General features: G+C 39.9%; 2 protein-coding genes across 9 annotated transcripts in view; both read right to left on the minus strand.

Annotated features, from left to right (window-relative positions):
• Window positions 1–6296, minus strand: part of XRN1 (5'-3' exoribonuclease 1) — a 142109-nt gene extending 135813 nt beyond the window's left edge. For all 4 annotated transcript variants that reach the window (XM_055383151.2, XM_019024246.4, XM_019024247.4 and 1 more), the window contains exon 1: window positions 6089–6296. In XM_055383151.2, the coding sequence (XP_055239126.1) occupies window positions 6089–6163 (75 nt within the window). In that variant the 5' untranslated portion in view covers window positions 6164–6296. The remainder of the gene's footprint in view (window positions 1–6088) is intronic.
• A 1157-nt stretch (window positions 6297–7453) lies between these two features.
• The window catches only part of ATR (ATR checkpoint kinase), a 129386-nt gene continuing 120736 nt past the window's right edge, over window positions 7454–16103 (minus strand). For 3 of the 5 annotated variants that reach the window (XM_019024248.4, XM_055383148.2, XM_063704275.1), the window contains 3 exons: window positions 15503–15654; window positions 11341–11446; window positions 7454–7821 (listed from right to left, as the gene is read on the minus strand). In XM_019024248.4, coding sequence (XP_018879793.2) covers window positions 7648–7821; window positions 11341–11446; window positions 15503–15654 — 432 coding nt within the window. In that variant the 3' untranslated portion in view covers window positions 7454–7647. Of the gene's footprint in view, window positions 7822–8679; window positions 9480–11340; window positions 11447–15502; window positions 15655–16103 lie in introns of those variants that run through there. The other 2 variants (XR_010132946.1, XM_063704274.1) reach the window with 2 other exon arrangements.

Raw genomic sequence — 16103 nt, forward strand, 5'->3', positions numbered from 1 at the left:
CATAACCGTCAACAAGTAATTGCTCAAACCTAAGCCGCTCGAGGGGACCTTTCAGAGGTTCCCTTGACGGATCCTGACCTCAATTTGTATACTGAATTCGCATACAATTCGTATACAATTCATTCGTATTCATATACATACAATGAATTTGTATACAAAAAGTCCTTCGTAGAAAAAGGACTTTGAAAAGCGGGGTATGCAGTGGTCAGTGATAATGGAATACTTGAAAATAATCCCCTCATTCCAGGAACTAGTGCTCAGCTGGCAAAACTAATAGCCTTCACTTGGGCACTAGAATTAGGAGAAGGAAAAAGGGTAAATATATATACAGACTCTAAATATGCTTACCTAGTCCTCCATGCCCATGCAGCAATATGGAGAGAAAGGGAATTCCTAACTTTGGAGGGAACACCTATCAAACATCAGGAAGCCATTAGGAAATTATTATTGGCTGTACAGGAACCTAAAGAGGTGGCAGTCTTACACTGCCGGGGTCATCAGAAAGGAAAGGGAAATAGAAAGGAACCGCCAAGAGGATATTGAAGCCAAAAGAGCCGCAAGGCAGGACCCTCCATTAGAAATGCTTATAGAAGGACCCCTAGTATGGGGTAATCCCCTCCAGGAAACCAAGCCCCAGTACTCAGAAGAAGAAATAGAATGGGGAACCTCACGAGGACATAGTTTCCTCCCCTCAGGATGGCTAGCCACCGAAGAAAGAAAAATACTTTTACCTGCAGCTAACCAATGGAAATTACTTAAAACCCTTCACCAAACCTTTCACTTAGGCATTGATAGCACCCATCAGATGGCCAAATTATTATTTACTGGACCAGGCCTTTTCAAAACTATCAAGCTGATAGTTAGGGCCTGTAAAGTGTGCCAAAGAAATAATCTGCACTGCAGGCCATACATTTCAATCCCTGTAACTTTTTATTTTTATTTTGAGATGTAGTCTCGCTCTGTTGCCCAGGCTGGAGTGCAGTGGCACGATCTCAGCTCACTGCAAGCTCCGCCTCCTGGGTTCACGCCTTCTCCTGCCTCAGCCTCCTGAGTAGCTGGGACTACGGGCGCCCAACACCACGCCCGGCTAATTTTTTGTATTTTTAGTAGAGATGGGGTTTCACCGTGTTAGCTAGGATGGTCTCGATCTCTTGACCTCATGATCCACCCACCTTAGCCTCCCAAAGTGCTGGGATTACAGGTGTGAGCCACCGCGCCTGGCCCAATCCCTGTATCTTTAACCTCCTTGTTAAGTTTGTCTCTTCCAGAATTGAAGCTGTAAAACTACAAATCGTTCTTCAAATGGAGCCCCAGATGCAGTCCATGACTAAGATCTACCGCGGACCCCTGGACCGGCCTGTTAGCCCATGCGCTGATGTTAATGACATCAAAGGCACCCCTCCCGAGGAAATCTCAACTGCACCACCCCTACTACGTGCCAATTCAGCAGGAAGCAGTTAGAGCAGTCATCGGCCAACCTCCCCAACAGCACTTAGGTTTTCCTGCTGAGAGTGGGGACTGAGAGACAGGACTAGCTAGATTTCCTAGGCCGACTAAGAATCCCTAAGCCTAGCTGGGAAGGTGACCGCATCCACCTTTAAACACGGGGCTTGCAACTTAGCTCACACCCGATCAATCAGAGAGCTCACTAAAATGCTAATTAGGCAAAACAGGAGGTAAAGAAATAGCCAATCATCTACTGCCTGACAGCACAGTGGGAGGGACAAGGATCAGGATGTAAACCCACGCATTTGAGCCGGCAACGGCAACCCCCTTCGGGTCCCCTCCTTTTGTATGGGAGCTCTGTTTTCACTCTGTGTCACTCTATGAAATCTTGCAACTGCAAAAACAAACAAACAAACAAAAACAAACTAAAAATAGAGCTACCATATGATCCCAGCAACCCCACTGCTGTCTGTGTTAATATAACCCAAAGAGAGGAAATCAGTATATCGCAGATATCTGCACTCCTTTGTTTGTTGCTGTACTGTTCACAATAGCCAAGATTTGGAAGCAACCTAAGCGTCCATCAACAAATGAATGGATAAAGAAAATGTGGTATATACACAATGGAGTACTATTCAGCCACAAGAAGGAATGAGATCCTGCCATCTGCAACCACATGGGTGGAAATGCAGTTCATTATGTCAAGTAAAATAAGTCCAGCACAGAAAGACAAACATTGCATGTTCTCACTTTATGGAATCTAAAAATCAAAACAATAGAACTCATGGACATAGAAAATAGAAAGATGGTTCCTAGAGGCTGGGAAGGGTAGTCGGGGAGTCAGGGGAGAGGTGGGAAAGGTTAATGGGTATAAAAGAAAAACTGAAAGAACGAATAAGACCTAGTCTGGGCACGGGGGCCCATGCCTGTAATCCCAGCACTTTGGGAGGCCGAGGCGGGCGGATCACTTGAGCCCAGTAGTTCAAGACCAGAGTGGGCAACATGGCAAAAACCCATCTCTATTTTTAAAAAGATTTAAATTAAAACAAACAGAACAAAAAAAACACAGGCCAGGCACGGTGGCTCATGCCTGTAATCCAAGGACTTTGGGAGGCTGAGGTGGGCGGATCACTTGAGGCCACCAGGAGTTGGAGAAGAGCCTGGCCAACACGGCAAAACTCCATGTCTACTAAAAACACAAAAATTAGCTAGGCGTAGTGGCACACGCCTAATCCCAGCTACTTGGGTGGCTAAGGCACAAGACTTGCTTGAACCGGGGAGGCAGGGGTTGCAGTGAGCCGAGATTGCGTCACTGTACTCCAGCCGGGGTGACAGAGCGCGACCTTGTATCCAAAATAAAAAATAAAAAAAAGAATGAATAAGACCTACTATGTGATAGCACAACAGGGTGACGATAGTCAATAATTTAAAAACAACTAAAAGAGTGTAATTAGATTGTAACACAAAGGATAAATACTTGAGGGGATGGATACTCCATTCTCCATGATGTGATTATTACACACTGCATGCCTGTACGAAAACATCTCATGAACCCCATAAATATATACACTATGTTTCATAAAAATAAAAAATAAAAAAAAAATAATCCCAGGCTTCATTTCACTTTTTAAAAAAATACTGTTTTACAACATACTAATATACCATGTCTATTTTAATATGCATTTCTATATACTATATTTTATATGCTATATGCTATAGCTAATAAATTAATTCACTCAAAAAATATTTACTGAGTACCCATTCTGTTATGCTGCTTTGGTTTTTTCTTTTTCAGGCACCTCTACTATTTGTCTTCTTTGCCTATCTTTCTTATCGTTACTTTTTCTTGAATCTTTTAAATCTACTTTATTTTTAAAAATTTCATCTTTCCACTGCCGATTGTTTTCTTAAATGGTATCATTTGCTCGTCTTGCTTCTATTTGAGGCTTCAGCTCTGCATTTTTTTTTTCATTTACTTCTAACTTTCTCTGTCATCTCATTCTCACATTTTCATAATTGATACACGTTGTTCTTTCATGTCTTACCTCATTTTCTTAATGCCTTTTAACTCATTGTGAAATAGATAATAGTTTTGGTTATAATTTTGGTCTATTTTGTGTGCATTTTTTTCATTGCAAGTTTTTATGTCTGGAGAGATACTCTGTCCCTTTTTCTCGTATAATAACTTTGTATGTAATTTGATCTCAGTACCTTTCTGTAGCTCATTTTTATGTGAATTTAATTTTCTTGAACTTTTAGAATGAGTAGAGGTTCAGGGAATATAAATTCACAAAGCTGTTTCTGGGTAGTGTTAAAAAATACAGTGGTTTGCTTTGTGGTTTGTTTTCTAAGATTTCTTGATTCTATGACTTTGCCTCACTTTTATATGGTCTATCTCCTTCTCTTCTTGTCACTATTGTCCCTTTCATAAAATTTTATTCCACTTCCAGCATAACATTTCCGTAAGACTTTATTCCACTCCCTTTTCCTTAGGGCTGTGGTCTAGAATGGCACCTTGGCAAGTCAGTTTTGAGTGTTCACAGGAGGTAGACTACTCCTGCCTGTTTGGTCTTTCTTATGGTAGACCTTCACCCAGTCAATAATGGAGTGAATAAAACTCCTCTGTTTCAGCTACCGCTATCTAATTGGCCAGCATAGTCTTTTGGTGGATAGCGTTGGCTATTCTGGAATTCTCCTGTTCTAAGGTTCATCTAAGGTTCCTGTTCATTGCTTCCTTCTCGCTTTTGCACAGATGGCAATATCAACGGTGTCTAGAGACTATTGATAGTTTGCCTCACCTAGTTATGTTTTGAGTTTCATGGGGATAGCATGTCACATGGTTTGTTGTAATTGTTTTATGGATTTTAAACTTTGGTTTCTAGTTTCTCTTTCTGTTTTTACAAGATGATTCAGAGAAACTGAAAACCTATGCTACTGAGGCCACACCACTGATTTCCCGTAACTCACTTCTTCTCCCTATCCTTCCCGCCCAGGACTAGCTTTTGAATGCCTGTGACTTATTTAGGCATTACCATCTTTAAGTTCTACTTAACAGAGAAGCTGATAACCTTTGGTCTCTTTTTAATCAAACATTTTTGAAAGGTATCACAACGATGAACCAAATTTTAAAATTTATTTACAGTGAAATTTAAAAATAATTCTCCTCCCAGTTTCTATATAAAGCTTTCACAAAACCTATCCTTAGTGTCCATGTCATAAAACTGCATTAAAGAGATTTTCATTCTTCAGTAACAAAATTCCTCAGGATGGAGAGAATCTAAGATATTTTCACCAAACCAAATTCTGTGCCACAGACTACAGAATAAAAATATTACTGAACAAATTATGTATTAAATCATCACGAATAACAATCGCATTATTTTTGCACTTTAGAGATAAAGTGACTGATGTATAGCAGGTACTGACTGAAGGATGCAAGAAAAGCCAAAGTTGGTTGTCTCCATTTCTGCAATGTACTGGTTTCCTTTTTAGCCCTCCCCGGGGGAAAAAAATACCTCTCTAAACCTAACTCAATCTATGTTTCAAATAAATTCAAGATAAGCTAACCTTGGAAACTTTTTGTAGTCTATTTCTCATCTACCAAATCTGATTGGAATCCAGCAACAAAAACTCCTTTCCAGAAGTAAACTACCTTCATGTTCGTAAATGCCGATTAAACCATAATTTAATAGGCTATTTACAATACTACCCATCACAACTGATTCAATCAGCTACACAAATTTCAAACTTTTTGTTTTTCTGTAAAACATCAGACAAGAGATCAAATTCATTGAATGTGACAAACACCAAAGTATCACCCAAAGTCTAGTTTACCTAATAGACGACTGCTTTCTCCTCTCTTTCCACAGTTCCAATATATAAACTACGTTTTTGGAATCTACACATTAACGTTGTCCTGGGGTCAGTACATGCCAAATATTATTAGTAGTATTAATGTTCTATCAATTCGTTTCCCAACCCCCTCTGTCACACAGTGAGGCCTCCAAATAAAAGGTCCTACGCCCCACTCCGCAGCTGGCCCAATAGTTTTTTGTTTTGGCAACAGGGGATTGGTGCTGCTTTTGAAATAACAGAAAGTAACAAAAGGCATCACCAATATGGACCATCAGCCACGTCGGAAAGTCTAGGCTCCGGGGGCCGGGTGGGCCGCGCTCTAGATCAGGGAAAGTAAACAAGGTGACTGCGTGCGGAAGCGGCTGTTATCGTTTGTAAGTGGGTCTGCCGCTCTGGGTGGGATGGGGGAACCTACGAGGACACCCACTCCAGCTTCGCAGCCTCTGTAAGGAAAAAGGCAACTTGCAGCTCCCCGGGAGGAAACCGGAGAACAGTAAAAGCGTTCTTTCCCAGGACTTCATTTCGGAGTCGCGGAAGGGCCAGCAGAAGCAGGAGCTGTCAGAGCAGCCGTGAACCCAGCGGCTCTGTCCACACACAGGCAACCTGCGTCCTTAGCCCCTTTCGGCTCATCCGGGCGTCCTCAAACCTTCCGTCCCCCTCCCTAATGCCACTAATCGTCCAGACGACGAGGGGAAAGAGGTGGCTCGAAAGCCCCAGCTCTAAGGTGGAGAGGGCCGCGGAGCCCCGGGTCCTCGGCTTTCTGAGCCGTTGCCCCTGGCTCACCCACCTGATGCTCTTTCACCACTTCGCTGAGACAGGGATACCGCTCTGAGATCCATCGGTAAAACTTGGGGACTCCCATTTCGACCGTCAACACTAATCCCAGTCAGGGCCAAACCGAAACCAAACGCCCCGCCGGTGCTCCGCCGCAGCCTCCGGTCGTCGCTCCGCGGATGACAACACACCGCCCGGCCGACCATAGAGAGCGCCCGCCGGGCCTAGAGCGGCAGGATCCGAGGCCGTCCGAGGGGCGGGGCTTAGCCCTCCGGGCCTCGCGCGGCCAGGGCCGCGGTACTGTCCGGTGGCGGTCAGGGGATCTGCGGAGGTTTGCTGGTGTGTTGCAACTTAGGGGCGAAAATGCCCCAGGATAGAGTTGTGCTTTCTAAGTGGATTTGGAAGTGGCATGAAAACCGCACGAAGGTGTGGGAAGGGTATCGAACACTAATTTTTGTTCCGCTTGTCTCCTAGGGTTGCTAATCTCAGTATTTTTCATTCAGATTTCGAAAGATCTGGTGATTTACTTGGCTTAGTTTGTTGTTTTGTCAATAATTTTTTTTCTCTGAGGAATTTAAACACGTTTCTTAATACATACGTTTAAAAACGTTCTTTTCCAAATTGTTCAAAAAAATTTCCCATGTACCCGCCCCCCGCAACTGTTAACATAAGACCTTGGATACGAAATCATTTAATGTTTAGTTTTGACATTCTTGCATCCGGGTTTATCATATTTTTCCCCATCACACTTTCAACCGGACAGCAAAGGAGAGTTCTATCAACTTAAGTAAAATTATCAGTTTTAAATGTAAGAGTTTTCCACTTATTTGAATGTATTAACCCGTTACTTTGTATTTAAGTCTTCTGGATGAAAACTTACAGAAAAACCTTAAACATTTAATACTTTTTGTATTTTAAGATATCAGGAAATGTTAAGTATCGCTGTCTTTCATGACCACTGGATTCTGCATTCTGGGACTGCAGTATGGCAGCATCACACAAATTACAGAATGTTTATTTCGTTTTCACATTCACGCTTCTTGGCTTATATTTTTTCCCTATCACACTTTAAAACAAAGTTTTACTAAGTGAACTTAATGATATACTATTTATATTTATATTTATATATCTCTCTTACTAGACTGTCACTTCCTGGAGGGCAGGAGAGGGTAGCTCTATGCACAAGTCTGGCACAACGCCTTGCCCACAGTATTCCATATGATTTTGTTCTTCAAGTGAATCCTTACAATAGCTAGGACTTTTAAAAGGAAATCAATAGAAGTTGTAAAATGAAATTAGACTTGCTTGTTTCTTGCAAATATAGTTTTTGACCATAAGAACACATGATATTCTATTTCTCCAATTATAATGCACAGTATGTATTAAGAAAGCAGTTTATTTCTTAATAACTGAATGTATATTATTTTACATATAATTAATGATCAGAGAGAAATAACAGTTGCTGAGAACGTAAATTTATGTTGTACTTTAGAATTGAACAGATACAACCACAGATTCATACCAAATGCATTACTTTTAGATTATTAACATATTCTTTTACATAATTTCATTTCACATATATGGAGTCCAACCAAGATACATCTGGCATAGTAAGTTTTCATCAGTAGCTTCTTGTATAAGGTAATGCACATGTCCTTCAATAGATAACGGCAGTCCTGTCACTCTATTTCGAGTCTTGATTACACCTTGTAGTCGCTGCTCAATGTCAAGAACATGGGTCTTGGCCTAAAAAGAAGAAACATAAAACCAAAAACAGATGTTAATAATTTGGAATTACTACCTTTCTTTATATTTTGACATTTAATTAATGTTAATACCATTTTACTGACCAATACCCCTTTTGTAAGAGCAAATACAGGAAAAGAAGAAATTAAATACAGTTAGTTTGTGATACTGATTTTGAGGGTCGCAAGATTGATTCAACATCAACTGCTTGGACATGTTTCTGGACTACGTGAAATACCAGGGAATTATTTACACATTACAATTCTAGAAAAATAATTTTTAAAATCTGCTTTGGAAGTGTTTAGGACTTAAACATTTCAATGAATATTCAAATAACAATGCTGTACTGCCTAATATTTACATTATGTTAACATGCAAATGGGTGTTCTAAGTGAGCTACTTGGAACTGTACAATTTCTTAAGCACATCTGAATGCAAAAGGAAGAATAACGTCATTAGAAGAATAATTCTCAGAGGTGGTGCTGGGTGGGCTGGTGGGCTGCGCTGCAGCCCACGAGCACAAAGAGGAGGGCCACGGGGTGGAGACTGTTGCTGTGCCATCTGCCATCGACTTTTCCGCCAAGAGCCTGGACTCCAAATATGACTTATGTTCCAGCAGAACTCCAGGTATTAAAATAACCCCTACAACAGCCAACTTTCCCTTTTGCAGTTGCAAACCAGCTGCCGCTTATTTCTTTGGTGACGCACTTGAGCCATGTGCGTGAACCAAACCCAGTTCATTCAAGACAGGTGTTTAAGTTACTTTGCCAGACCTTTATCAAAATGGGGCTGCTGTCTTCTTTCACTTGTGACAAGTTTAGCTCATTGAGACTACATCACCACAGAGCTATTACTCACTTAATGAGGTCCACTAAAGAGAGAGTTCATCAGGATCCTTGTGAGGCTATTTCTCATATCCAGAAAATCAGATCAAGGGAAGTACCCTTTGAAGCACAAACTTCACGTTACTTAAATGAATTTGAAGAACTTGCCATCTTAGGAAAAGGTGGATATGGAAGAGTATACAAGGTCAGGAATAAATTAGATGGTCAGTATTATGCAATTTAAAAAATCCTGATTAAGGGTGCAACAAAAACACATTACATGAAGGAACTACGGGGAATGAAGGTGCTGGCAGGTCTTCAGCACCCTAATATCATTCGTTATCACACTGCATGGACAGAACATGTTCAAGTGGTCCAACCACAAGCAGACAGAGCTTCCATTCAGTTGCCATTTCTGGAAGTGTTCTCCGACCAAGCAGAAAGATACCAATACGGTGTTAAAAATGGTGAAAATAGCAGCTCACCCATTATCTTCGCTGAGCTCACCTCAGAGAAGAAAAACCCTTTGCAGAATCTGACACTCAAAATCAGAATAACAAGCTGTGAACTACACCATCAATTCCATCTTAAGAGACACCAGTGAATTTGAATCATCCCTGGAGCTCCAGGAAAATGGCCTGGCTGGTTTGTCTACCTGGTCAGTTGTGAAACAGCCCCTGCTGCTCAGGTGTAATTCCCTCCTAGAGGAGAATTTCACATCCACTGAGGAATCTTCCGAAGAAAACTTCAACTTGTTGGGGATCGAGGTGCAGTACCACCTGATGCTGCACATCCAGATGCAGGTGTGCAAGCTCCAGCTGTGGGACTGGCTAGCTGAGAGAAACAAACAGGGCCAAGAGTGTGTGGGCAAGTTTGCCTGTCCTTATGGCCAGTGTTGCAACAAAAAATTTTCAAGATTTAGTGGAAGGTGTGTTTTACATACATAACATGGGTATTGTAAACAGAGATCTGAAGCCTAGAAATATTTTTCTTCATGGCCCTGATCAGCAAATAAAAATAGGAGACTTTGGTCTGGCTTGCCCAGACATCTTACAAAAGAACACAGACTGGGCCCATAGAAACAGAAAGAGAACACCAACACCTATATCCAGAGTGGGCACTTGTCTGTATGCTTCATCCCAGCAGTTGGAAGGATCTGAGTATGATGCCAAGGGTCTCACTCTTGCCCAGGCTGGAGTGCAGTGGTGTCATCATAGCTCACAGTAGCCTCCAACTCCTGGGGTCAAGTGATCCTCCCACCTCAGCCTCCCAAGTAGCTGGGACTACAGGAGTGTGCCACTGAGCCCGGCTAATTAAAAAAAAAACAAAAACTATTTGTAGAGACCAGGGCTGGCTTTGTCCAGTTAGATATGTATATAGCTTGAGTGTGATCCTGCTAGAGCTCTTTCAGCTGTTTAGAACAGAAATGGAGCGAGCAGAAGTTTTAACAGGTTCAAGAACTGGTCAGATATTGGAATCCCTCAGTAAAAGGTATCCAGTACAAGCCAAGTATATCTATCACTTAACGAAAAGGAACATGTCCCAGAGACCATCTGCTCTTCAACTGCTACAGAGTGAATTTTTCCAAAATTCTGGAAATATTAATCTCACCCTACAGATGAAGATAATAGAGCAAGAAAAAGAAATTTTTCTTTTAGTTCTTTTAGAAGAACTAAAGAAGCAGCTAAACCGTCTTTCTCAAGACAAAGGGTTAAGGATGACATGAAGGATGGGGGCGTACAGGTCTAGCCTTCCTCGAGCTATATCAGTAGGATGAAAGTGGACTTAAACTCTTAAGGTAGTTAACTGGAATATAAATTTTTAATCTTTATTAGCATATAGTTGGTATAATTCATTGTATTTAGTAAGCCTGTACAAGACTTATTAAAGATGTAAGAGTGCCCCCCCCCAAAAAAAACGAATCCTCAATCTATTCTAACTTATTAAAAACAACTATCTGAGCTAGGCACAGTGGCTTATGCCTATAATCCCTGCATTTTGGGATGCTGAGGTGGGTGGATCACTTGAGGCCAGGGGTTCAAGACCAGCCTGGCCAACATGGTGAAACCCATCTCTACTAAAAATATAATAATTAGCCAGCTGTGGTGGTGCACGCTTATAATCCCAGCTACTTGGGAGGCTAAGGCAGGAGAACTGCTTGAACCCAGGAGGCAGAGCTTGCAGTGAGCCAAGATCGTGCCACTGTACTCCAGCCTGGATGACAGAGCGAGACTCTGTCTCAAAAACAACAACCACCACCACCACCACCACAACAACAAAAAAACTATCTGCAAACTTTGCAGCTTCAACTAAGTAAGAAGTGAATTGCTGCATTTGTTAACATAGCTTGTGACATACTGGTATCATGATATTAAAGCTCAGACCTGTTGTTCTGTAAGTTCAGGCAATTTGTACTTTAGTTTTTCCTACTGTATCTCATAACTGTGAATTGTCTGTGGTTAAACAAGTGTGCCATGAACTTTTATTATACAAATGCGAATACTGTTAACATTACTGACAATAAAGAAAACTTATGGCATTGTGATACTGGAGAACTAGATTTCAGAGTAATCAATAGTCACTAACAGTATTTCCAAGCAGTTCTCATGCATAGAGATGAGAACTATAGCTGCATATCAAGTTCATTTGTAGAGATGAGGACTACAGCCCATATCAAGCTATACCTTCTACTAACCTTTTCATTGACAACTTCTCCAGTTTCATTCAGTGGCGCTTTGGAATGCCCTTTCACTGGTTTACTCCATTCCACAAGAGGATCATGTAGAAAAGTCTTTAAGACACTAAAATTGAAACAAATATTATGGTACGATGTTATCTTTGCAAGAAGAAATCTTGCTGACATCAATATTTAAGTGAAGGATGAGAAGCTAATGGTAATACTCTTATAATACACATTACTATGTCTTCATAAAGTTATGTGAAATTTCTGTTTTGGTGTGAGGGGAGGGTAAGAGAAGGGAAGGCAGGAAAAAAGGCAAGATAGAGGGGAGTCAGAGGTGTTTTGGAGAATAGAGTAAGATGGGTTCTATGTGCCATCTCTAAGTGTATACTGTGAACTGGTAAATGACTATATGTTGAATGAAGGAATTTTATCCCTTACCATGTCTTCAATAACGATATAACATCTATAGCTACCATACAGACCTAGCCCAGACCTTTTTTCTGCACCCTAAACATCAAATCCAATTACCTATGGGAAATACCCAGTTGGATATGTTCCAAACACCTCAAACTCAGTATCTCCAAAATAAAATTAATTACCTTTTCCCAATTATTTCTCCTGTATTCCCCAAATCATCATCCACCCATTTGCCCTAGACAAAAATCTAGGAATCATCCTTGCCCCGTCTTCCTCTAACATGCAATTACAACTCCTAAATCTCTTTGGAATCTCTTCAGTTATCTCCGTCTCTACTGCTGTGATGCTATCCAGTACACCATCATCCTTTCCTGGGTTACTGCAATAAACCTCTAACTAGTTTTCCAGCTGTTGGCCCAAACTAGGACCCTATTTTTTCTACAGTACAAATCAGATTATCTCTTTCCACCCCTTGCCCCCTTTTTATTCCTTCTTAAAATCCTCAATGACTTCTGGTTGCTCTGCAGGCAAAGTTATAATGTAATAACAGGCCCCATGTGAGACCTTCATAATCTAGCCCCTGCTTACCTGTCCTGCGTCATCTCTTAGCACCACCTCCTGGAAGTATACCCTCTGGAATACATACTGTATTTCTCAGGCAGGCCATGACTTCACTTGCCTTGATATTTTTATCACTCAGAACACTCTCTTCTCCCTTGCATGGTCAACTTTATTAACTTTTAAGGTCTCAACTACTTCCTCCAGAAATTATTTCTTGACTGACCCAGACTAACACAGGGGCTCTTGGTAACTGTTCCACATGATGATATACTTCCTATTTCAGAGAATTTGCTTTTGCATATGTCCAACTAACCAGTATTCTACCATAATGTCTGATAGACAGCTTTTAAATAATGAAGGTGAATAAATAAGCTTTAAAAGTCCTTTCAAACAATCTGTTTCCCACAGCTAACATCATACTTAAAAGTCAAAGACTGACTGCTCTACCCCTAAGATCAGGAACAAGACAAGGATGTCCACTTTTAGCATGTCTATTCGACACTGATTTAGTTAGGGCAAGTAGGCAAGAAAAAGAAATAAAAGGCATTGATATTAAAAAGGAAGAAGAAAAACTATATCTGCAGGTGACATGTTATTGTGGAGAGAAAATCTTAAGGAAGCCACAAAAATAATTATTAGAACTAATACATGAATTCAGCAGATTGTAAGATACAATATCAATATATAAATATCAATTATATATCTATGAACTAGCAATGAACAATCCAAAAATGAAATTAAGAAAAATTCCATTTAGAATAAAATCAAAAGGAATAAAATACTTAGGAATACAATTTTTAAAAGTTAAATATAAAACTTGACCCTAAAAACCACAAAACATTGATGAAAAAAATAAAATTCAAATAAATGGAAAAACATTCTATGTTCATCGATCAGAAGACTTAATATGGTTAAGACAGCAATACTCCCAAATTGTTAAGACAGCAATACTCCCTAATTGATTTACAAATTCAATGTCCTTCCTATCAAAATCCAAGCTGATTTTAAAATTAATATGGAAATACAAGGGACCCATAATAGCTAAATGATCTTGGGGGAAAAAAAGCAAAGTTGGAGCACTCACACTTTCTGATTTCAAAATGTACTACAAAGGTACAATAATCAAAACACTGTGTTGTTAGCATAAGGTTAGGCATATAGATCAACAGAATATTGCTGAAAATCAATTGACCATTTCAACAAAAAAACCAAGATAATTAAACGAGGGGCAAAATATTCTTTTCAAAAAATGGTGCTGTGACTAATGGATATGCACATGCAAAAAAATGAATATGGACCCCTACCTTACACCATATATACAAAATAACTGAAGACAGATAAAAGATTTAAATAGCAGAGCTAAAAGTAAAAAATGCTTAGAAGAACACATAGGTGTAAATCTTCATGACTTTGGATTAGGGAATAGTTTCTTAGATATGACAACAGAAACACCAAAAATAACCAGAAGAAAAAAACAAATTAGACTGCATCAAAATTTAAAACTTTTATGTTTCAAAGGCCATCATCAAAGAAAGTGAAGAGACAACCCACAGATGGAAGAAAATATTTGAAAGTCATATTTTAAAAGGTCTTGTATCCAAAATGTGTAAAGAACTCTTGCAACTTGGCTGGGCGGGGTGGCTCATGCCTGTAATCCCAGCACTTTGGGAGGCTGAGGCAGGTGGATGGCTTGAGCTTACGAGTTCAAGACCAGTCTGGGCAACATGGCAAAACCCCTTCTCTGCTGGGGAGGCTGAGGCAGGGAAATCGCTTGAACCCAGGAAGCGGAGGTTGCAGTGAGTGGAGATCACGTTACTGCACTCCAGCCTGGGCGACTCTGTCTCAAACAAAGAAACAAACTCTTGCAACTCAAGAATAGGCCAGGCATGGTGGCTCATGCCTATAATCCCAGCACTTTGGGAGGCCAAGGCGGGAGGATCACTTGAGGTCAGGAGTTCAAGACCAGCCTGGCCAACGTGGTAAAACCCAATCTCTACTAAAAATGCAAGAATCAGCCAGACATAGTGGCTCATGCACACATGCTGTCCCAGCTACTTAGGAAGCTGAGGCACGAGAATCGTTTGAACCCAGGAGGCAGATGTTGCAGTGAGCCAAGATCACGCCACTGCACTCCAGACTGGGTGACAGAGCGAAACCCTGTCTCAAAGGAAAAAAAAAAAGAATAAAAAAACCCAATTTAAAAGTGGGCAAAGGATTTCAATAGACATTTGTCCAAAGATGATCTACAAATGGCCAAAAAAGACATGAAAAGATGCTCACCATCATTGGTCATTAGGGAAGTGCAAATTAAAACCACAATGAGATACAACTTCACATCCCTAGAATGGCTAAAATAAAAAAGGCAGACAATAACCAGGATAGATAAAGATGTTATCTAAAGATAGAAAAGATGCAGAGAAGTTGAAACCCACATACATTACTAGTGGGATTATAAAGTGTTACAACTGCTTTGGAAAATGATTTGAGAGTTCTTCAAAATGTTAAGTATAGCATTTAACATATGACCCAGCAATTCCACTCCCAGGTATACACAAGAGAACTGAAAACATATGTCCACATAAAACTTGTGCACAATGTTCACAGCCACACTATTTATAATACACAAAAGGTGGAAACAATCCAAATGTCTCTTAACTGATGAACAGAAAAAGAAAATGTAGTATATCCATATAACAGGATACCATTTGGCAATAAAAAACAATGAAGTACTGATACATGATGAACACTGAAAATATTACATTAAGTGAAAGAAGACAAACACAAAAGGCCACATATTAGATGATTCCATTTATATGAAATGTCCTGAATAGGTAAATCCATAGAGACAGAAAATATTATAAATGAGTGGTTACAAGTAGATAGCAGGGGTGGGAGGGGGAAGGGATCAGGAGTGACTGCTAATGCCTACGGAATTTCTTTTTGGGCTGATGAAAATGTTTTAAAATTAGCTAGTGGTAATGGATGCACAGTCTTGTGAATATACTAAAAACCACTGAATTATGTACTTTTAAAGGGGTGAATTTATGGTATATAAATTATATCTGCATAAAGCTATTATTTAAAAAAACTATTTCAGTCAGTACAAAGTGGTTTCTACATAAAAACAAACATATGTAGGGGCCAATAATTATATTCGAGGTTACTGTTAAATTATTTACAAAGTATAGGTGATTACCTCATTAAAGGCTCTCGCTGATCACGCATCAGCCTCATTGTAACTTCACATGCTCTTCGAAAAAGACCCTCTGTTCCCATAGGACCCATTCCATTAACCATATTATGAGTCAGGCGAAATGGTACAATTTCTGGAACTTCAAAGGTTTCTCCCTTAGAAACAATACATTTTATTACAAACTAACAATGTAAGAATTTAAAAATCTTTACTCAAAGAACTTCATGTCCAGATTCTTATAGCAAAAAGCAAAAATACCCTCAAAATATTTATGTTGTAATTACATTAGAAGTTTGTAACATGAAGGAGCCGTGTAGCTCTGCCTTTGCTTTTACGGAACTGAAACCATACTTGATCTTGGATAAGATCTAGGAGATAAGTGGACTTACCTTTCACTGAGTTTAGTACAGTGAATAAGCAGTATTACAGAGAAATTTTATGCATTCAATATTTAGTCTCATATTAACTTCTTTAATGTCTTTCTTGAATAATATGAAATACAAATATTCTCATATATTTCTACTTTTCTTTAACACTTTCATCTTAAAACAACAGAAGCAGCCAAGGGTCAGATGTTCACATCCCCTCATAAAGGAAATAAAAC

The sequence above is a fragment of the Gorilla gorilla genome, chromosome 2 (genome assembly GCF_029281585.2).
Source record: "Gorilla gorilla gorilla isolate KB3781 chromosome 2, NHGRI_mGorGor1-v2.1_pri, whole genome shotgun sequence".
NCBI lineage: Eukaryota > Metazoa > Chordata > Mammalia > Primates > Hominidae > Gorilla > Gorilla gorilla.